Raw genomic sequence first — 22,151 nt, 5'->3', positions numbered from 1 at the left:
GATTTTATGAAAACCTTTTTTTCTTTTAAAACCAGCACTTGGTACACAAAAAGCACTCTCAAATAGTTCCCGATTTTACCTGAATGCATCACAGAGAGTGGGCGTGTCTCTTGCCCAACATGTCTGCGTAGAGTTTCTATGAAAACTTTGGACATTTTCGGAGGTTTTGTCATTTTTTTGCGGGGAAAATGCGCGTTGACCGGAGCGCGCGCTTCCTCGGTGTTTTGGGCGGCAGACGGGTTTCCAGGAGCCTGATTTTAGTGACTTTAATCTGCTCGAACCTGCCGGGCTGGGACTGTGAAGGCATCAGTCCGGAGAGATGCTTGATCTGGGGTCCGGGGCTGAACCCAGACGCGGTTCTGCCCGTCCGGTACTTCTTCATCCAGGCGGTAGACTCTGAAGGAAAAAACCTGACGTTTTCTCCAGGTAATTCATTGTCACCACACGGTAAACCATTTCCCACAAACTGAGACTCCATGCGTCGTGAATGTAACAGAGTTCGTTTGAATTTTATTCAAACTGTTTGTGTAAAGAAAAACGCAAACTGATTTAGAATTTTGATTTGTCAGTAATCGCTGCATGTCTTTGATTGAAGTTTTAAGCAGGTTTTAATTGTTAGTAGTTGAGCCTTTCTTCAAGTCCCAGAGTGTCATGGTTTTCTTCTACGGCAAGCCAACAGGGACATGAATTGTTACTTAAAAATATGAATAACAAAAACTTCACAAATGTCCCGTACCACCAGCTTGTTTCTTCTTTCATACTACACATTTGATGGAAAGTTTGACCTCCCCAGCACTTTTACTCAATAGCCCACCAAATTTGGAAACCCTTGGCTTGGACACAGTGAAGGAGTTTTGGGTATGAGAACGACCGTGCAAAAAAATAAAATAAAAATATGACATGATCAAAGCTGGATTTTGGGGCTAAAAAAAAAGTCAAAATTCACTAATGAAATCAAAACACACATGTGTGGAATATCTAAGCAGGGCTCCAGACTAACTTTTTACACTAGGAGCACTGTGGCCCCCAACTGGAAATTTTAGGGGCACATCCAGAAAATTTAGGGGCGCATACCGTAAATCAACATGCTAACCAGATCTACTAATTTCCACTGTATTACTAATAAATACTTTAATAATAGATGCAGAAATTACAATGTGCTGTTTCAAATTCAGTGTCACATTTTATTCTGCACTTTTGAAGATGCAACAAGAAGGTAAACTGACAGCAGCATCGCTGTCACGACAGTACAAATAGTAAACAAAATACCATACATTTAGAATAAAAAAAAGTTTTTAGTAACGAAGTGATGACCGTAGTAACCTTTCGGTCATTTCACAGTTTCAAACAATACTTAAATGTAGGCCTGCACAATATACCGCAAATTTATCGTTATCGCAATATCCAGCTCTGCAATATGCATATCGCAAAAGATGGCGAATATCGCAATAAATCGCAAACCCAAAATGTGTTAAAACAATCTTCTAGCAGCTTGAAGCATTTAACGAATCAAATAAATCCCTTTATGCTTTGACCAATCAGATGGAGTCCTATTATGTTAGATGTTTGTCCCCCGTGTCGACGAGGGTCATTTGGAGTATAATTTTTAAACTGTTGCAATGAAATGGGAATGATGTTTTTGTTTATTTTTCTTTTTGTTTATTTACTGCAAATTATATCGTTATCGCAATATTGATCACTAATATCGCAAGTTTTCCTCATATCGTGCAGCCCTAGTTCATACTAGGTCACGTTTAAGTTGTGGGCCTCTATCTTTTTTCTTCATTGTTCATTTATGTTTTGGCCACAGCTATAGGTCTTAACTTTTTCTCCTTTTTGAAAAAGACTTGGATTTTAAGTTATGTTGACTTATTTAATAACACTTGCAGTAAAATGGAAATGTAGGAGACACCAACCTATTTTATTCCTGGGCATCTATATAAATTTTTTGTAATCATTCATCATAGTTTTGGCAAGTTCTATGGTAAATATATTTTCTTCTTTTTGAATAAAACTTGCACGTTAATTTAAGTTGTGTTGAATTATTTGAATAAAACTCACACTGAAACCAAAATCTATTGGTATTTTTGCTTTTCTATTTTTCCATTTATCGCAAGTCATACCGTCATCGCAGTTTCAAACACTGATATCGCATATCGCAGATTTTTCTAAAATCGTGCAGGCCTACTTAAATGTATGTAAACATTAGAGGATGGAAATTCATGTTGGCGACACCAAATAGGTGCAGCCAAGATGCACAATCAGCATGTTTGAGATCACCCATATGGACGCAACGCTGCACAGATCACCTGGTGTGAGACGTATATTTTTGTTTTTGCTCTAACATCACCTGTCAATCAAAACAAAAATATCACCAGAAAGGGGCGGAAGCAACCTGAGCGAACGCAGCTGGAAATTTAGTACTGAACTGACTGAAAGCTGCCCTACAGACTACAAAACAGTTATTGTCATTATGGGACATGCGTCCTGATGGGTTTTTGTAATTCACTGATCAATTAAAATAATTTGAAATACCAACTGATTAAAAAAGGCTACATCCATTACAAAACATTAAAATAATCATAAAATATATAATGACACAGATCATACTAAGGGGGAGAGGCATATTAAAACTAAATTGAATGTTAAGGACAACTCCTAATTCCTGTTCTCCTTCAGTCTCGCTGCAGCTTTGCCTTCATGCCCCCCCCCCCCCCCCCAGGGTGCTGGTTCATCTTAAACACGTCTATCGTTGCATTCTCCTCACGTGTTTTAAGTGTGTCTAAGACTAAATCATGTTGTCGCTCACACGTGTTTAATGTTAGAGCCCCGTTAGCTGTCACGCATGTAGGTGTGGGACATTTATGCTCCTCAGCTGACCATCTCCCACGGGAGCGATGTGCTGCCGTAACAGCCGTGCATGAGAGCCGTGGTTTACTTCGCGAGTTTGAGACCCCTGCTGTACACTCTGGCACTGGTACACTAGCCACAGGTCAGAAGAACAAATCAATAGTTCGCTTATTCATAGCTCAGACGCACATATCAGGTAGTGATGATATTTGTCTCCGTTTCCTTCCCACAGATGTTTACGCCCGCTCGATTATCTCTAGGCCCCGCCCCTCCACATATTTTAGCCACTTACAGTGACTTTCCCTATTCTTCTCACACGCATTGGCCGCCTCAGGCATCACTCAATGACACGCGAGTGTGCGCTCGCGTGTGCTCCAGTCTCATGAGTATTCGCGCGAGTGTGTGTGTTTGTCTGCGTGTGTGTGCGCTCGCGTCTCATTGATTATGTCATTGATCATTGACGTGCCCCTTCCACGTTAAATGTATAAAAAATACGGAGGGCGGGGGAGGCAAATTTACTGGTCGCGCATGTGCGACTGGATGTAAAATTAAGTCGCACACTCTCAAATTTTGGTCCCAAAATTCAATTCAATTCAATTCAATTCAATTTTATTACTATAGCCCAAAATCACAACAACAGTCGTCTCGATGGGCTTCGAAGTAAAACATGAAATCAAAAGGATCACGAATACAAAGAGTTCAATAGAAAAATACTAAAATGAACTAACAAACTGACTAAGCTATACTGGCATCCCTGCCCTTAGACCCCCCTTCGCGGTAAGGAAAAACTCCCAAAAAAACCGGATTCCGGAAAAAACGAAGAAACCTCAGGGGTGCCCACCTGAAGGAGGGATCCTCCCCCAGGACGGACAGGCGATTTACCAGAAATCTTAGAGAAGAATTAACTTATCTAAATCTACAACTACATATATAAAAGTCCAGCAGACGAGCTTCATCCAGCCGTGGTTATCGGGACAGTCAAAGGCGCGAGTCGAGCCGGAGACAGGAACCACAGCCAGGTGTAGGAGCAGGAGCAGAGGCGAGGTACTCGGTAAGGTACAGAGCAGAGACGAGCCAGAGATGAGCCAGAGGCAGGATCCACAGCCAGGTGTAGGAGCGGGAGCAAAGGCGAGGTAAACGGTCAGGAACTGGAGCACGGATGAGCCAACTGGAGTCTGGAAGCACTCCCACTCCCCAGGAGGGGAGAGGAAAAGAGGGACAATACATGAATCGCACTGCACCAAACAGAGGCATGGAGAACTAAATGATGAATTATGATCAAGAATAGAGGAGAGGAAGGGTAGAAGTAAAAAAAGGAAAGAGGACAGAACCCCAGTGTACCATAGTTACCCCAGCTTCAACTTCTAGCAGCCTTTTAAAAGAAATAGTTATTATTAAGTTTAATTTAAACAAACTAACATTAAGTTAAACAATCTCTGAATACTAACTAGTCTGACAATAAGCCTGTCCAAAGAGGAATGTTTTCAGTCTAGCTTTGAATGTAGAAACTGAGTCGGCCTCTCTTCCATGAGCTGGGAGTTTATTCCATAAGACAGGGGCTTGGTGGCTAAACGCTCTACCTCCAACCGTACTTTTACTAATTCTAGGAACCACAAGCAGTCCTGCATTTTGCGAGCGAAGTATTCTGATTGGTTGGTAAGGGACTATGAGGTCCTTAATATAGGACGGGGCCTTTCCATGTAAGGCCTTATAGGTTAACAGGAGGATCTTGAACTTAATTCTAGAATCAACTGGGAGCCAATGGAGCGAAACTAACACAGGAGTGATGTGATCTCTTCTGCTGGTTCCAGCTAACAATCTAGCAGCTGCGTTCTGAACAAGCTGGAGACTTCTTAAGGAACTCTTAGGACACGCTGCTAACAAGGAGTTACAGTAATCCAGCCTCGACGTAACAAATGCATGGATGAGTTTTTCAGCATCACTCTTAGAAAGTATATTTCTGATCTTAGCAATATTCCGCAGGTGAAAAAAGGCAGTTCTACATGCCTGAGATATGTGAGCCTTAAATGATAAATCCTGGTCAAGTAAAACCCCAAAACCAAATGGTCGCAGTCTGGAGCCCTGCTAAGTGAAGTTTTAAAACTATTATGTGATGGCCACAAGGGGAGCCGGTTTAGCTCGTGCTGGTTTGTGGCGCCTTCTGTCCATGAAACCAGGGATCAAATCCAGGCTGCTCCCTATTCCCCTCTCTGCCTCTGTGCCGGTCCCAAGCCCGGATAAATTGAGAGGGTTGCATCAGGAAGGGCATCCAGCATAGAGGTTGTTTCACTGTGGCGAAGCTGAAAGAGAAAGAAGAAGATGTGATGGCCACAAGAACAACGGCTTGGCGGCCAATTTGTGGTAAATTGTGACATTTTGCATTTTTCACATGTTTTGACAATATGGGAAACGATATGGGGGGAAAAAAAATGTTCGAGCAATTTTTCACAAAATTTCACACACAACCACAAGGTTAAGTCTACAACCATTGCCAAAGTTTCGTTGATCTTGGACCTCGGGTAGAAACGGCCATCTTGAATTTTCAATAAATGAAAATAACAGCAACCAATTTAAACTCTTTGATCTATGTCCTCCTAACTCCTCGAGGATTAATGGGAAGCCACTTGGGGAGAAAATGTTGGGAATAAAGTTTGCAGATTTTAAAATGGCGTTCACGTGGCGAGCTCTCAAAAGTGGCATTGTCTTTTTCTCACACATTTCAATCAGAATGCAGTAAAACGATCTGTCTAGATAGGGATTGAGACTTAGAGGAAATTGGGAGGGTCCCACTCAGATGTGGCCAACCATCAGCCCTCCCCAGATGGCATGTGGTATCAGGCAGGTGCCCAGGTGGGGGAGGCCCTGCCCCTACCATGCTCTCCATGCTAGTCTCTGGAGGTCAGAGGTGACTGACTGTTCAGAGATGCCCACCAAGCCTTCAGTGGGAGCTCCATGAGGTCATACACCCCAGACTCCCTTCTATCAGAAACCCCAGCTGATCCACTAAGCACCACCGGGGGTCCCACCCCGGGACCCTCATGGATGCCAAAAGACACCATTTGAAAGTTGGTTTAATTGAATCCAATTTTTCAAGCTTTGAATACATTTCATCTAACTCCTCCTTCTGTGTGGCGTTCAGGTAAAGACACATTTAAAGTAAAGATAAGTCCCCTGGACAGGAAGGAGCATGTCCGCATCCACGTCCCTCCCCCACAGGACAGAGGCGACGGGTCTTTCCTGATGAGGTACCGGCTCTATGGTTCTGCTCAGGCGGGCCTGAAGGTAGAGGTCCTACACCAGCATGCTGCTGTCGCCAAATCGCCGTACACCATCCAAGGTTTGTATCAGAGCGGTCCCGTCTCTGTAGGAATAAGGAAACCTTTGAAGAGAGACCCAAATGTTCAAAGGCCCACTCTAAAGAAATGGGCTTTTTGGTGTTTTTAACATGCTCTTCCGGCATTTTTGGTATTCTATTCTATCTATTTGTTTATGCACAGCGTTGTAAATCAGGAAACAGACGAAAACCTGACGTTTGAAAAAGAGCTTAGTTGTGATGTAGAAAATGCACTGGACTAGGTTGGAGGTGTGAGGGGCTGTAGGCCGGCAGGAGAGAGAGCATAAACAGAGAGCTCTGTTATGGGTGACGGGAAGGGGGGAAGGGTTGCTATGCACCAATGGTCCCGCCCACAACTCAGAAATGAATTTCTAAGGAACTCCTGCTGATAATGTTCTGAAACACAGTGGGGGCCATTTTTAATTTCTGTAAATCAAACTTAGCCTGTTGTAGAGTGATGTAAAAATTTGATTAGGATAAAAGAAATGTGAATAAGAGCCTTTGTGTTTAGCGTCTGATTTCCTTCTATAGTTTAGTGGTTTTAAGAAGGGACTGTGTCATAAATGACCTCCAGGGCCTCTCTATCACGAGTACTGCGACTGTCCTGAGGGGAGCGCCTCTGTGTGGCAGGACACCATGCAGTGTCCCACGGAGGAACCGCAGGTTCTGGCGGACTTCAAGGCTTTTCCTGCTGTTCACCTGCAGCAGCTCAGGGAGGAAATTCCTCGCAGGTTTGCCAATCGAGGAGGTCTGATTCACTACGCCGTCATTGATAACCAGCTGTTCCGCCGCACCCTGGGGAAATACACCGACTTTAAGATGTTCTCCGACGAGATGCTGCTGTCCCTAACCAGGAAGGTGAGCTCACACACCGGCTGGTTTTGCTGTCTTCTCGGCTCATTAACGTGAACGATGGGAATGGAGTTGTAGTCAGTATTTTGTTCTTTTTTTTCCCCCTGAGTTTCATTCGTTCGAACAAACTCATCCTTCTGCCTTCAGATGCAAATATCACATGAGCGGTCTCCCGGCTCTGCTCAATTCTGATCATCCACTGTCAGAATAATAGATCCATGAACGTATTTGATTTCCACCAAATGGTTCCCGAGTGCGGCTGTGTCTGCAGCTCACCCCTCCCCCAGGGGAGAAGTCAGATGCAGAGAAAAATGTCGCACACCTAGGTGTGAGACGGATAGTGGGACTTTCCTCTTCTGAGCTGGAATTCGGATCTAAACTGTACGGCTGGATAGACCCGATATTGATCACCATTTTGGTTGTAGCCCAAACGTTAGCTTGGGGTTTTGGGGGTCTGTAGAGAGTGAAAGAGAGGGATGATGGGAAATCAGCAGAGGGTTACTTCCACACCAACAGTCCCACCTAAAACCCAGAGGTGAATTTCTGTTGAACGAAGGAGTTTTAGGGCCATTTTGCAAAAAAAAAAATTTTTTTTAAGTTACGACTTATAAGTCGTAATATTACGAAAAAGAAAGTCATAACTGTTAAATTACGAGATTTTAAGTTTACGAGATTCTAAGTTTTAAATTTATGAGAAAAAATCTCGTAAATGTACGAGTTTTTTCTTGTAAATTTACGCCTTAAAATCTTAACAGTTACGAGATTTATATTACACCTACTATTGTTGCATTCAGTCAGAGGAAAAATCCCCATAGTTGTCCGTTTATCGGAGCCTAGCTTAAAGATAAAATATGGGGCTCAGTGGTCGTTCTGGAGTTGTAGTCAAGAGTTTTATTTGTTCCGGTTGTTAAAAATGTTCTTGTGTTAGAATGTTTCACCATGCAAGTAGCCTGATTGATTTTTTCATTTTTGTGCATCAATAATGGGTTTGTTGGTTACATTTTGTGACTGTAATGAAGTTTATTTTGCAATGAGGTGATCTTATGGTAAAATAAACTTGATTTTAACCACTACTGACATGACACTAAACTAAGAGCTCTTATGTGTTTCCTCCATCCTCCAAAATGCTCACATGTCAGATGACTGATGATGATTCAGACTAACTGTTTTCTGTTGGATTCAGTTTAAAGCACAGTCTTATCTTCTCATGCACAGCAGAACCTACCGTGTCTGTTCAGAAACAAAGTTCTTAAATGACAGAATTGCATTAAGTGTAACTAAATTTACTGTTTTAGGAGGATCTTTTTTGACATTGAATCTTATATTGAAAGGAACTTGAATGTGCTGCTGTCAGATCAAAGTAAATCAAAATTGTTATTAAGCCTGTTTAAAAGTAGAACACTGTTATAGTTTACATGCTGTAAAAAATGTAGAAGCTACATGTTATAACTAAATGGCCTAATGGCTGCAAAAAAGTGTATTTTTATAAAAACAGAAGAGAGATTTTGGGCTCTAGCTTGGTTTTGTCATTAAGAAACTGGACCAAATTGTTCTTTTAGACCAGGGGGGTCAAACTCATTTTCACTGAGGGCCACATCAGTATAGTGGTTGTCCTCAAAGGGCCAGATATTACATAAAACATGTAACTAAACGTAATGAAAAGTAAATGTACCGACTCCTTAATGTTAACTCATTATTTATTCATTAAAACTTTTTAAAGTGACAATTCCAGTTGCATAGAAACATATGTTTACTTGTTACTTTAGCATAAATCCTTTTACATTTGATTCTGTCAGGTTAGGTTATATGGACAGTGTTTAAGTCCTGATGTACAGTTGCCCAATCCGATATTTCCAGTCCGATTCCCCCTAAATATGAATAAATACACACCAATTTTTATTTTAAGAAATTAAAAAGTTTTATGCTCACGCGGGGCGCATAAAATGACATTGAGGGCCACATTTGGCCCCCGGGCCTTGAGTTTGACACGTGTTTTAGACGTAATTAAAGGTACACATACACACTCTTTATACACACACACTGTATATGCTGGCAGTGGAATATTTACAATGAATCCAGATCAGACTTTAACATATGCATATACATGCACATCAATTGAAGCTATAATTGATATCTCCAAATAATTTGAACTCAATTATTGGTAGAATACCTCATTTTTTTCATTAATTCATCTTCTAATCCTATTTTGTCCCTTTCGGGGTCACAGGGCTGCTGGAGCCTATCCCGGCCACTTGTGGGTGCAGGCAGGGGTCACAGGGCCAGAATCACACACATAAGCACTCAACATTTACACCCAGGGACAATTTAGAGCAACAAATTAACCTATGAAGCATGTTTATGGACGGTGGGAGGAAGCCGGAGACCCTGGAGAAAAGCCATGCATGCATGCACGGGGAGAACATGCAAACTCCACGCAGAAAGGTGCCGTATTGATGTTCTGTTTCAGGTCCCCCAGCCGGGACTTGAACCGGGGGCCTTCTTGCTGTGAGGAAAGAGCGCTAACCTCTGTGCCAAAATCTGAAACAGCCCGTTAATCCTCCCTGTGATTATTTCCAGGATTAAATGAATAAACTCCAGACTGGCTTCATAAAAAAATAAAAAAATATAAGGAGGGCCAAAAGAGCCAGTCTTTTGAATGGCTCTTTGAAATGAACTGATTCGAAAGATTGGGCTCCCTAAAAAGAGCCATGAATTCCATCACTGCTGTCTTCTCCTTCAGAAGCTCCCTCCGATCCCTCTGCTGTCTGTTTGCCTCTGAAGGTAAGGCTGCCAGACGTGGAGTTCTTCATCAATGTGGGGGACTGGCCCTTAGAGACGAGGACAGAGGGGGCTGTCCCCATTTTCTCCTGGTGCGGTTCTGTAGAGACTCGGGACATCGTCCTCCCCACCTACGAAGTCACTCACTCCACCCTGGAGACCCTGAGAGGCGTCACAAATGATCTCCTGTCTGTCCAGGGCAACACAGGTAATCCAATTACAAGATGGTTTTGGAGCTGAGATATTACACCTACTATTGTTTCATTCAGTCAGAGCAAAAAATGCAATTACAAACAGTGTTGCCAGATAGTCACAGTTTAGTTTTCCAGCCCAAAAGTCATCTAAAAAACACCAAACCCAACAAAAATGCCCAAAAGGGTAATGAATTAGCTGTGATTAGTAGGTAATAATCAGGAGTCTATACTTCCTGTTTTGACTGAAAGTTCCAACTTTCAGACATTTTTAATTGCTATTACAGCTGCCATTTTTGTAGTCAGAGTGAAACATAAAATGAGTGATGTGATTATTAAAAACCTGTGCTTATAAATAACATTTTCCAAGTATTAATAAGGCATTACAGACCTGCTCCAAAGAAAATTGCCTTTTTGGTGTTTTAAACATGTTCTTGAGGCATTTTTCTTATGATGGAGGGCATAAATACGGAAAATGAAGATTGAAATCACATTCTGAGTATTTCTTTATTCAAATTGTTGTTAATCAGGAGCGGAGGAAAATAAACACAGTTTGATAAATCTCATGTGTGACGCAACAACCAAAATGGGAGGGCTGGTATCTCCCTGCTCTGCTTCATTCTGATCATCCACTGTCAGACTAACAGATACTTGAACGTCTTTGTTTTCCTCGTCTGAGCTGGAATCTGGATCAGAACTGTACGGCTGGATAGACCTGATATTGATCACCATTTTGGTTGTAGCCCAAACGTTAGCTTGGGGTTTTGAGGGTCTGTAGAGAGTGAAACAGAGGGATGATGGGAAATCAGCAGAGGGTTACTTCTGCACCAACAGTCCCACCTAAAACCCAGAGGTGAATTTCTGCCGCTCTGCAGTGAGCTTTGTGAAAACTGATTTCCCAGACAACAACAAAATCTTCTGCCATTTTCTTCAATGTTCATATGAATGATGCTGATTACTTGAACTTGAACCTGTTGAGTTGATGGCAAATGGCGTATACTTATGTAGTCACAGACCCGATCCCCCGTTCACACACACATTCACACACTGGTGGCAGCTCCGCTGCCCAACACTGGCGCCAAGGAGGGGTTCAGTGTCTTGCCCAATGACACTTCGACACACGGGCGGGCAAGGCGGGAATCAAACCCACAATATTACGATTGGAGGTCGACCGCCCTACCACTGCATCATGGCCGCAGTGGTGGTTGACCTTTTGACCTGCGTCCCTCAAGGTCATTCCATAAACATACATATGGTCCATGTATGTGCTGGATCTCATTAGAGGTTCTTGTCCTCTGTCTGGGTCCAGGTTTTGGTTCAGGTGTGGGTACCGGATGTTCTCCGGTTGCCGGATGTTCTCGGGGTCCTTCGACCAATGATGACGTCACACTATTTGATTGGCTGTAAGTTGCCACGACCAATGAGTTAACGTCGCAAAGTTTTTTTAAAAACTTTATTGACAATTGCGGTATCATACATTAACAATGACATTAACGTTAACAACGAACAATAACGATGTAATCAATATTGCCTGGAAGATCAGTCACCATTGCCAAATATAACATATTGACATAGAAAATAAAGAATAGAGGGGAAAAAAAGAAACAATGAATATAACACACAAATAAATAAAAACATCAGTAAAATAAAATAAAGGAACATAGAAAAAATCTAAGTAGTCTAATACTAGTTAAGTTAGGGGTACTCGTGAAGTTTGTATTTCTGAACAAAACTAAGCAATTTCAAGCCATTCTTCTTTTTCATATAATGAAGTGATTGAAAGTAAAAACAGAGCTCTTTATTAAATATTATAAAAAGTTGTTTGGTCTTCAAAACTTGACTTCACCAAGATGGCGGTGCTCTCCTCCCATGAGGAACCACGTGATGTCTCCTCTAGTGATATAACTCATTTGAAGGACCCCGAAGGACCCCGAGAACATCCGGCAACCCGAGAACATCCGGTACCCACACAGGTCTTAGGTACATGGTCTTCCTCTGTTAACCATTTTTAAAAAGCTTCTGAGTTGTTCAAGAACTGTCCTTGTATTCACTGCCGGTAAAGTGCCTTCAGTTTTTTGATCAGTTGTGGGTCGATGGCGGCCGTTGTGTTGGAACAGAGTTTTGCCTCTTTGTGTTGACTTTTTCATCTTGTGAATGTCAATTGTGTTTTAAAAGTCAGAATGTGTCATGTGTTCTGCAAAGAGTAGATTAGAGTTTTGCAGACTGTGTTTTAGGTTTAGACCAAAGAGTGATGTTTTGGAGAGAAAAGTTGAAGCAGTTGATCAACTGTTTTGGGAAAAACTGTTGGATCTCACAAAACAGTTGTTTTCCTGCCTCACCTTCTGCCTTTTTCAGTACTGCTTAATGTCAGACCCAAACAATAAACTGCAAAACAGGAAATGCATCACACGTTAAATGGAAAGGGAGGACATGTAATAAAAATGTCTACGATGCATAAAAGGGTTAACATTTTTAACATATGCCGAGTAAGCTAAAGGACCACATTCAACCCAGTTTGCCTTAGACGGTGCAGTCTCAACTCACAGCCTGAAATTAAAATGGAAACATACAAAATACCGAGATTTTAAAGATAAGTGATTAAAATGGTCAGAATCATACATATAAATGGCCTTTATAGTACAGACTAGTGCAGAGGTTCTTAACCTTTTTGTCACTGGGGCCCATTTTTCCCAGTGAGGCCCATTCAGATTCACATGTTAATTTAAATTGATCCACATCTTGCTTGATTTGTATTTAATAATTAAATCAAGTGATTTAATGGTTTGTCAAAGTAAAACCTTGGGGAAAAGATAGGATACAATGTGATCACCTCAAAGACATTTATTTTTACACGGAACAGGTCAACCAGGGTGGTCATGCTCACAAATTGGAATTCCAAAAATATTTATAAAGCATTTCGATAAATAAAATTTTGTGGTGCAAAAACAAGCAATTTTCAAATAAAATCAACTGCAAATGACATTTAAATAAAGTGCTAATTAAAATATTACCCTATAACCTGCTGATGAACTTGACAAATTAGTAATCTGAATTTTTGTAAAAGATGTTAACTTTCCATTTTTGTCACAAATTAACAACAGACACAACAGCCTGTTTTTTTTTTGTTTTTTTTAACATGCTACAATGATTTAATTTCACCTCTTAATGAGACACTTGGGCCTGTTAGACATGATCAAATCCAGTCTGGGGGGAATGGGGGAAAGGCTCACTCTTAATAAACCTTATTGACAGAACATTTTAGTACGTCTTACCATTGATCAGATCACCTACAGTTTGCCCGGGAAACTGCAGCAGTGCGAGGCGTGGTGCGTCAGCAATACGAGGCGCGCACGCCCCCCTTCCCCCGCTACACTGGCTCGGTAGGAACCAAGACGTCAAACTTATACAGCGGGCAAACTGGCATAGAAAAAGCCTTATAAAAAACAAGTGGGTATGGTTTTGAGAATGTTCACTTAGCTCAGGGGTCCCCACATCCAGGCCTCGAGGGCCGGTGTCCTACATGTTTTCCGACCATTCACGCTCCTTATTTGCTAAACACACCTGATCCAGGTAATCACCAGCTGATAAAACAGGGTGTCTGGAAAACCAGCAGGAATCCGGCCCTTGAGGCCTGGATTTGGGGACCCCTGACTTAGATACTTGGATGCATTTTGTAGTGCTGTCCGAATCTACAATTCAAAAACCCAGTGCCCTAAAAATTTCCCAGGAGTCACACCGAAAAGCCAGTGTCATCGATGCTCACGGCGAATATAGACCACAATGCATTGCGTTTGAATAATTTTTGCACAGAAAATGTATTTAACTATTTTTAATTTTTAATGTATTTTGTATAAACCATGAACTTTTTTTTGACTTCAGAACACAGTGGATTCATAAATGATTGTCACAAAACACTCAGATCAATGAGATTTTAACTTCTTGAAATCGATGACGTGATATTTCACCATTAAACTAAAAAAAAGGTGTGAGCATGGAGACGGAATTGCTTTTAAAATCCACGGCACTGCATGATTCCACACTATATAGTTTTTTAGTAGTTAGGGGTTAGAGTGGGAATTTGGAAACAGATAGAAATCTTTTTGACTCAGCTACACTCCATATTGGCGTCTGCTGCAACACCTGATTGGTGGGAGGCTGCATTCAGGTCCCGCGGTCATAGTGGCGCACACATATTCAGACCAGATTTTTTTTGCGGCTCCCTACTGGGAGCTCACGCACCAATATTTGACCGATTAATTAATGTTATTAGTATCCAGTATTTCCTTTGTACGGCTTGTTAAATGTCATGTGAGGCGCTTTCCTCCTCATCTTCTGTGTGGATTTGATAATCGTATGAAAAGATCAAATTTTATTTTATTATTACGCATAACATACGTTATGTCGTAACAGGGTACATAAGTTATTACTTACTTTTTTACTTTTCCTATTTTTGCACATTTTGTACTTGTATTTTTGCACATTTTGAACACCCCTCATTCTTTTGCACATTGCTGTCATTCTTTTTGAACTGCTGTAACAATTGAATTTCCCCAATGTGGGATCAATAAAGAATATCTCTATCTCTATCTCTATAAATCAAACTATAAAGTGCTTGTTATACTTATGTAACTCAAAATGCTTCACATAGAAAATACTTTTTCATTTTAAAGGCAAAACAAAGACCTTCACACAAAAAATTATTAAAAAAAACTATAAAATAGTTCCTCTTGGTTCTTGGTTATGTAACGCTTGGACCACCTCTTACCAGGACCTGTGTGGGCCAATAAGACGGAGCGGGCATTTTTCCGGGGTCGGGACAGTCGTGAGGAGCGACTTCAGCTCGCTTTGATGTCCAAGAAGAATCCAGAGCTGCTGGATGCCGGCATCACCGCCTGGTTCTTCTTTAGGGAGCGCGAGAAACACGTGGGAAAAGCACCGCTTGTGGGATTCTTTGACTTTTTTCAGGTGAAAGCAAATTTACAAACCAAAGTGTCAACTCACACACATGATTTTAAGTCAGTTTAATTGCAGAGAGGCCATTTATCTCCTATTCTACATAAAACGAATCTTCTGACTCTTGCAGTACAAATACCAGGTGAATGTGGATGGAACTGTTGCAGCCTATCGCTTCCCATACTTGATGCTGGGGAACAGCTTGGTTCTCAAACAGGACTCACAGTATTATGAGCACTTCTACCTCCACCTGAAGGCAGGAACTCACTATGTTCCTGTGAAGAGAGACCTGTCCGACCTTTTGGAGAAGATCCAGTGGGCCAGAGATAACGATGCTGAAGCTGAGGAGATCGGCCGAGCCGGACAGGCGCTCGCTCGAGAGCTGCTGCAGCCCACCAGGCTCTACTGCTACTACCAGTCAGCGCTGCAGGCGTACGCCGAGAGGCAGACGGGACGGCCGCAGCGGCACCAGGACATGGAGCTGGTGCCCCAGCAGAATGACCTCATGGCTGAATGCACATGTGCACGGCACGGCCTAAAGCCTGAGGAGAAGGACGAGCTGTGACGAACCACGGAGGAGGACACAAACACTCCTGTGGTTCACACATTTATGGATTCACGGCACATTATATATATTCCATAATCATTGGATTGGAAATGAGCCGTGCACATGGTGTGACACAAAAATCCTCCATAAATTGTGCAGCCCTTGAAGGTAACAGTCGCTCTTATTTATTTACATTAAATGAAGGCATAGAATCTGGTCACAGTTCCAAAAAGGTTCTATGAGTGTTGTCTACAGTATAAGAACGTGTCTAAATGTAGAATATTTGCTTGAAATTATTTGGGTAATCTCCTTATACAATGACTGTATATGAGATCTGGACTGAGTCATCTATAGAAAATGGTTTATTTCCAACTCCAACCAAATGAAGTCTAAGCCGGTCGCCATTTGTTTTGCAAAACAGACGCCGCTGTGTTGGAGCCAGATGATGTGAATAAACAGTGATTGGTCCGAGTTATTGTTTCTATAGCAACCTCTTTTGCCAATCAGGAGTGAGCTTGTTGGAAGGCCACACTCCTCCCACTGGAAAGTGGGTTTGGGAGAATCAAACGTTTTGAACATTTGATGTGAGACCACCTACTTTCAATGAGGCATCTGATTGGTCAGTTTATAACTTGTGATAACGAAAAATCTTAAAAATAACAAAAAGACTATTATCAAGAACATGTTAAAAAATGTATCAGATCGTGAATGTTTAGTTTATTCTGACCAGTGGAACGACTGAGTAACACATGTTTATTTCTCTATAGAAGTCAAAGGGATTTTGGCTTCTTGGAGCCAGCGGGTACTTCCTGTTTGGAACATGAAGGGGGGGAGGGGGTCACTCAGTCCAGCTGTCATACACAGTCTATGTATTAAAAGAAACAGTGAAGGAGTTATGAAATGTTAATGTTTGGATTCACACCAGAGTTTAGTTAAATGGAGTTCATTAGATTAAAAAGGCTGCTGCTGCAGCTTCATGCCCGTTTTTAGCATCCTTGTATTTTCCTTTGAGGTTCAGATTTTTAGACTTTCTATTAAAAACTGTAAAAATCTTTTATGGGACCAAAAAGTCAATATATTGAACGCTAGTTAAACACAGTGTGCTAGATGGTTGTTTCAGTCCAAGTGAACCCCCTTATCCACCTTTAATTTGTGAAGGTAAACATTTGAGTTAGAATCAGTGCTGAACACACGACTTTGACCATTGTGTAACATTTCTTCTTGACGGCTGCAGCAGCAGGAATTCAGGACAGTTTGGAGTCTGCAGAGGGCCTCAGTGTAAAGGACCCCCTGTGTCTGCAGCAGCACTGCCTGATTCCAGCACTGAAGGTCCTGTTCACCATTCACAGCTCAGAATGTCCACTTTTTAGAAGCACCAGCAGGTTTGGATGAAACCAAACCATGAACAAAATGTTTGTGTATAAGTTTTGGATTCAGTGTTTGTTTTTTCATGTGCCATTAAAAGGAAAAGAATCGAATGGCATTTGCATTATGAAGATAAAATGTACTTTTCCCATAATGCTACAGTCTTAGTCCTTAGAAAATTAATGTCCATATTGTAGATTAAAGTCAAAGTCTAGAATCAAAGTTTTAATGAAGTTAAAAAGTCTGAACAATAAATTTAGAAATAAGTCTGAACTGAAGTTCTCCTGGAGTTCACCCCCGTTCATTTTTTTTTCCATTCATTTTCTATACCGTTTTTTCCTTTCGGGGCCGCTGGAGCCTATCCCGGCCACTTGTGGGCGAAGGCAGGGGACACCCTGGACAGGTTGCCAGTCTGTCGCAGGGTAGAATGTCCACAATCACACACCCATTCACTCTCACACCTATGGTCAATTTAGAGTTGCCAATCAACCTATGAAGCATATTTTTGGATGGTGGGAGGAAGCCGGAGATCCTGGAGAGAACCCACGCATGCACGGGGAGAACATGCAAACTCCACACAGAAAGGCCCCCCATTGATGTTCTGATTCAGGTCCCCCAGCCGGGACTTGGGGGACCGGGGGCCTTCTTGCTGTGAGGCAAGAGCGCTAACCACTGCTCCACCGTGCAGCCCGAGTTCACTCTTGTGTTCTTTAAAAACTTTAATCCTCAAAAGTTTCTCCAGGACAAATCTGTTCCTTGTAGCAGTCATTGTCAGTGTCTCAAATCCATCTCAAACTCCTCCCAGATAAGTTTCCAGGAGTCAGAAAGGGGAGGATATGTTTATGGAACATTTATCCAACAAATTGTCACTGATTTGATCATTTCCTTTCAGTTTTCTGCATACATCTGTCTACACGCTGTTTTCCCCCAACTTAGAAGTCACGTCCTGCTTCTTCTGATCTGCGGAAAGAAAATTGAAAATAATCTAAGATGACTTTGAAACAACTCTGCTACCATTTTCAAAAGATAAGGTTTGGGATCTCCTTTGCAAACTATCCGTGTCATGCAGTCTCGGCCCACTGGTAGCTGCTTGGACAAAGTGGTCCCTTCGTGGTAGATGCTTGGGTTGTCATGTCTGCTCTGCTTCAGCTGAATTTGATCACCAGCGTGAGGGGGTCATCTGTTTCCCTGGCGAAAATTGTCCGGATCATTTCTGAAGGTGTATGAAAATGCCTCCAACCTTTGAAGAAGTTCTCAATGAAGGTTCTGTCTATCTTGCTAGACTTTCCAATGGCTGCGTCAAAGTTGTTGCTGAGGACTCCGTAGATGTTGTCTTTGTCATCCATTCTTCCAAAGAACAGGAAGAGAGCGTAGCAATCTTTGCCGATAGAGGTGCAGAAGTCCACCATCCTCTCGCACAGGTTCTTGTTTCTGGACTCCATCCAGGCCATCCGGATGGATTCACTGCAGTCCTCTGCTGTAACTGGGCTCACCTTAGCTCCGTCCCTCTCGGGCAGGTGCAGGACCCGTACAGCAATCTGGGTTTTGGGGTTCTTGGTGGGCTTCTCCAGTATGGCCCATACCCAGTCAGCACCCAGGAGTATTTGCTGCTCGGGGGTCATGGCCGTGCAGTTGAAAATGTCTGTCAGGTTGATGTTGACGCTTTGAGTTATGTAAGTCATCAGGAAGACCTGTTAGAAGAAGAGATGTGGATTTTTGATCAAGTATTTTTGAAGTACTCTTGAGTTTCTACCTGTGTTAGAGTGTGGGGACTTGGTTGAAACTTGGCCTCTGGATCTTTGAAGAGAAGAAACTCCTGGGTTCTGGCTGAGGCAGTCGAGATGCAGTTACTGATGAGAGGTACGGGATCATCAGGCCTGGTGATCAGGGGCTTCATCAACATGCTGAAAATGCTTGGTTGATGTTTTGTATGGGGGTCCAAAGAAGGTCTGCTGTTGTTGGTCAACAGGAAGGCATCGTTCTTGGAGGAGTTGGAGGTGGGAATGCTGATCTTTTGACCCATAGTGGAGTGTTGAAGGATGTTAGAGAGCAGTCTCCCTAAAACACTGTTGAGATTACAGTTACGCATTTAAAAACGGTTCACTTCCCTCTTAAGGCTGTTTTCAGCTTTAAAGCTCAGCTGTACTGGTTTAGTTCATTGCCCTCCATCATTCTGGTCCAAACATCTGGACCGACTCACCAGGATGGTTCTTGGAGTTCCTGCAGGTCCAGTAACTGCCGTCTGCTGCTGTCTTGTGTCCTGCTGAGAAACACACCGTCTGCATGTTGATCTGTAGGTGAAGTTCAGCATCAACTGTCTTTATTTGTGCTGCACTTCCAGCTGGGGATATTGGGTCTCTGGCTGTGGGGGCGTGGCGTTTGAGGGCTGCAACTAGCCGAGTCAACAAAAAACTTGTATTACAAGTTAACTTAGAAGAAGGAATAAGCCTGAAGGGTTTGATTAGTAAATAAAACGATTAAGTGTCCCTTTTGAGAAGGCAGAGCTGAATGAAGGCATGCAGCTCAGAGGAGAAGCTGATGCTTTCTTAACCCTTGTGCTATCCTAGGCACTTTAACATTGGGAGTTGGGTCATCTAGACCCACTAGACAGAGCTCTGAACCTTTTTCTTGAATGATTTGTGATCTTCACTGGTGTCCATGGATTACATGAAATCTTTCCACCTTTATCCACCTTTGTCATGGTAGGGAGAACACGTCAATGGAAGGGGGGAGGTCATCTAAGATAGCACAAGGGTTAAGCAGTAATGTCTCTGGAAACAAAGACATGACTCTCATGCATGTGTTCATTGTTGCTGAGCTTCCTTTACTCTGATCTGGATTTCTGTTGCATGTCTTTATCAACAGCATCTGTCTGGCTTCATGTTTTGAGGGGGTCAGTGGAACTAAGCTGCAGTTCTGCTATAAATGTCAGTGTGAGAGTAAGCATTCACAGTTAGTACTTATAAAACTCAAAAATTAGAAACAAAACTGGTCCTTTTCTTTCAAAAAGGAGCAGTTTTCCCTCCACAGGACGGGTTTGATGGAAAAGAGGAGACTCTACTGCAAAGCTGAGAAATCTGCTTTATTATTATTATTATTATTAATAATGTGGAATTATAAAGTAAGACAAACCTGATACATGTGCCTAAATAACAAAAACCTGAGTTACATTCCATCACAAGTGGGGCACGCATGTGACAGAAACCCAGGGCACGAGGGCCCCAGCTTTGTCTCCTTTGACAGTCATCTGAAGGAAAAACATCCAACCAACCAGAGCTGTGGCCATGAAGGTCTCAGGCTAAATACATCAAATTACATTTTTGATGTGATGATTACCCATAATGCACCTCTCTAAACCTCAGCAGGAATGTGCCTCCTTTAGCATCCAGTTGCTTTTTTGTTCTAAAAAACAAAAGTTACTTGTATTTGCAGTTTAATCATGAAGGTTGTGTCTTTTTTTTTCATGTCTGATAGTATTTTGTCGACATATTTACTGATTTTTTTTTTTTAATGAACAACAATGAGCCTTTTAAAGCTAGAATCTCACATCTTCACATTCCTTTATTGTCTGAAGTTGCACAGAGTTTGAATAACCCTAAACACACGCATACAGTTCTTGTTTATATTTAGAAAAGTAAAGGTTGTTGTGGTTCAGAAAAATTGGTCACCCTTTCATTTTCATAAAACATTTTCTTCACAGGAGCCTGTGGAGCTGAACACAAAAAAATAATTTCACTTATTACAGCTTTTTAAAAACATTTTCAAGTCACAAATCCGTGTCTGTGATGAAAAATGCTCGATCAAAATGAAACAGTAATGCAAGTTTGTCAGGATTTTGCAGAGGCAGGGCCGGAGCTACACAGCTCTCTACATAAAGAAAATTAATATACAAACAATGTCCAGTTTTCTTCATCAGTAAGAATCCCAAATGAATCACAGCAATGTTTTTCTATTCAGGTTTTCCACTGCTGTATTTACTGTATTTCTTCATTCTTTTTATTTCAGTGATTTGTTGCTTTAACAGGAACTTTTTAAAAACTTTTTGTCAGGCTGTGGAGCACTTTGACTGTGACAGAGACGCTGCTTTTATAGTCCACTAAGTTTCCACAGATGGGCTTTCTTGTAATATTGGATGCATGCAGAATTTTTAATTTCATAAATAAGGTTGTCAAACAACGAGTTTCACTTTCATCCTCATCACAACACTCGTCTGACATTTGAACATTAGAGGAGTTTGAGCTTCTTACTCCTTAATCAAATCCAGTTCAATGAAAGCATCTTTATTGTGTTCTTGAACTTAAAAGGCTCAGAAATTCTGCAGAGCCGCTAAAGAATAAACGGAAAACAAAGCAACTCGTTCTGATCCACAGTGCAAGTCAAAATTTCATAAAACATAAATATTCTTTAAATGAGCAAAAAAAATCTGCAAGTGGAGTTAGAAAAATGGTCATACCAAGAATTATTCAAAGGAAAACATGGAGACCAACACCTCTGTCATGTCTGCTCTGTTTGTGCATCTGCCCATGATGAAAAAATCAACACAATCCTGAGCAATGGAAGAGCTAAAGTAGAGGGACTTCTTATTTCAGACACACACTGATCAGTATACGTAGTTAAGAGTGGATTGATTAGGAAAGCAGGAATGGTGGTTTAGTCTTTAGAGAGAGGCTGGTAAGTTGAAGTGAATGCAGGCGTGCGGCAGTGAGGCTCCTGTGGCAGTTTCTCCACGCTGCAGGGTTAGACCGGATCAGCGGCAGGTCTCTGAGACCATTCACGGCTCCATCAAACCAGCGCCGTCCGAGACCGCCTCAGCTCCTTACGCAGCTCGTCCCGGCTCAGCAGGTACTGGAGGCAAAGCATTATGGGAGTGGGAAACTGGGATTACAGCGCGACAATTCCACCAAGTATGTTTGTCCAAATTCTGGACAAATGAACACTTTGGAAAACAATCTCCTGAGATAGAATGACTCCTTATTTTCAGAGGAATCTTAATTCAGACCTCTTTCAGAGTTTGTGTGTACAGTGAGACGCCAGAATCAAACTTCTTATTGACATGAATCACTCCTACACGGAGCAGTACTGTTTTTATGCCCTTCATACAGCAGCTGACAACGGCTTACCTTGCTTTTGCGTTTTTGCCCATTTACTATCACATTATTAATATTATTATTATCACATTTCTCCTGATAATGTGATAGTGGATGTCATCATCATTGGAGGACAAATGTCATTATGTGTTGACCCAAATTAAACTTTTTTTTAAATTTTTCTACAAAACAAG

At 41.8% G+C, this 22,151-nt stretch overlaps 3 protein-coding genes across 6 annotated transcripts in view; 1 reads left to right on the top strand and 2 right to left on the bottom strand.

Annotated features, from left to right (window-relative positions):
* Positions 1 to 98: 98 nt before the first annotated feature.
* poglut3 (protein O-glucosyltransferase 3) lies at positions 99 to 17,148 on the top strand. 2 transcript variants are annotated; one of them, XR_013656259.1, is made up of 7 exons: positions 132 to 426; positions 5,990 to 6,187; positions 6,759 to 7,042; positions 9,818 to 10,022; positions 14,774 to 14,970; positions 15,089 to 15,673; positions 16,740 to 16,983. XR_013656259.1 is itself a non-coding variant. In XM_004084184.5 (6 exons), the coding sequence occupies exons 1-6, from the start codon at positions 189 to 191 to the stop codon at positions 15,521 to 15,523; spliced, it is 1,557 nt and encodes a 518-aa protein (XP_004084232.1). In that variant the 5' UTR covers positions 99 to 188; the 3' UTR covers positions 15,524 to 17,148. The 2 variants fall into 2 exon arrangements, 1 of the variants encoding a protein (XP_004084232.1); XM_004084184.5 differs by having other exon boundaries at positions 99 to 426; positions 15,089 to 17,148.
* rep15 (RAB15 effector protein) lies at positions 15,012 to 19,941 on the bottom strand. The gene is made up of 3 exons (XM_011492349.4): positions 19,071 to 19,941; positions 18,624 to 18,936; positions 15,012 to 18,561 (listed from the first exon to the last, which is right to left on the bottom strand). Exons 2-3 carry the CDS (start codon positions 18,891 to 18,893, stop codon positions 18,016 to 18,018), a joined length of 816 nt encoding a protein of 271 aa, XP_011490651.1. The 5' UTR covers positions 18,894 to 18,936; positions 19,071 to 19,941; the 3' UTR covers positions 15,012 to 18,015.
* The window catches only part of ppfibp2b (PPFIA binding protein 2b), an 89,887-nt gene continuing 87,667 nt past the window's right edge, over positions 19,932 to 22,151 (bottom strand). For all 3 annotated transcript variants that reach the window (XM_078948191.1, XM_078948196.1, XM_078948199.1), the window contains one exon: positions 19,932 to 21,715. In XM_078948191.1, coding sequence (XP_078804317.1) covers positions 21,653 to 21,715 — 63 coding nt within the window. In that variant the 3' untranslated portion in view covers positions 19,932 to 21,652. The remainder of the gene's footprint in view (positions 21,716 to 22,151) is intronic.

This window comes from Oryzias latipes, chromosome 6 (assembly GCF_053564925.1).
Source record: "Oryzias latipes strain Hd-rR chromosome 6, Olatipes_Hd-rR_3.1".
NCBI classification, from domain to species: Eukaryota; Metazoa; Chordata; class Actinopteri; order Beloniformes; family Adrianichthyidae; genus Oryzias; species Oryzias latipes.
Note: the sequence above shows the minus strand (reverse complement) of the source record. Positions and strands in the feature narration are given on the sequence as shown.

Excerpts from the sequence above, each read along its gene's own strand:
- poglut3 (XM_004084184.5), top strand. The coding sequence starts at position 189 with ATGCGCGTTGACCGGAGCGCGCGCTTCCTCGGTGTTTTGGGCGGCAGA. Across the intron at positions 7,043-9,817 it reads TGCTGTCCCTAACCAGGAAG|GTAAGGCTGCCAGACGTGGA; the intron begins GTGAGCTCACAC and ends TTGCCTCTGAAG. Across the intron at positions 14,971-15,088 it reads GATTCTTTGACTTTTTTCAG|TACAAATACCAGGTGAATGT; the intron begins GTGAAAGCAAAT and ends TGACTCTTGCAG.
- rep15 (XM_011492349.4), bottom strand. The coding sequence starts at position 18,893 with ATGGGTCAAAAGATCAGCATTCCCACCTCCAACTCCTCCAAGAACGAT. Across the intron at positions 18,562-18,623 it reads GTCCCCACACTCTAACACAG|GTCTTCCTGATGACTTACAT; the intron begins GTAGAAACTCAA and ends TTCTTCTAACAG.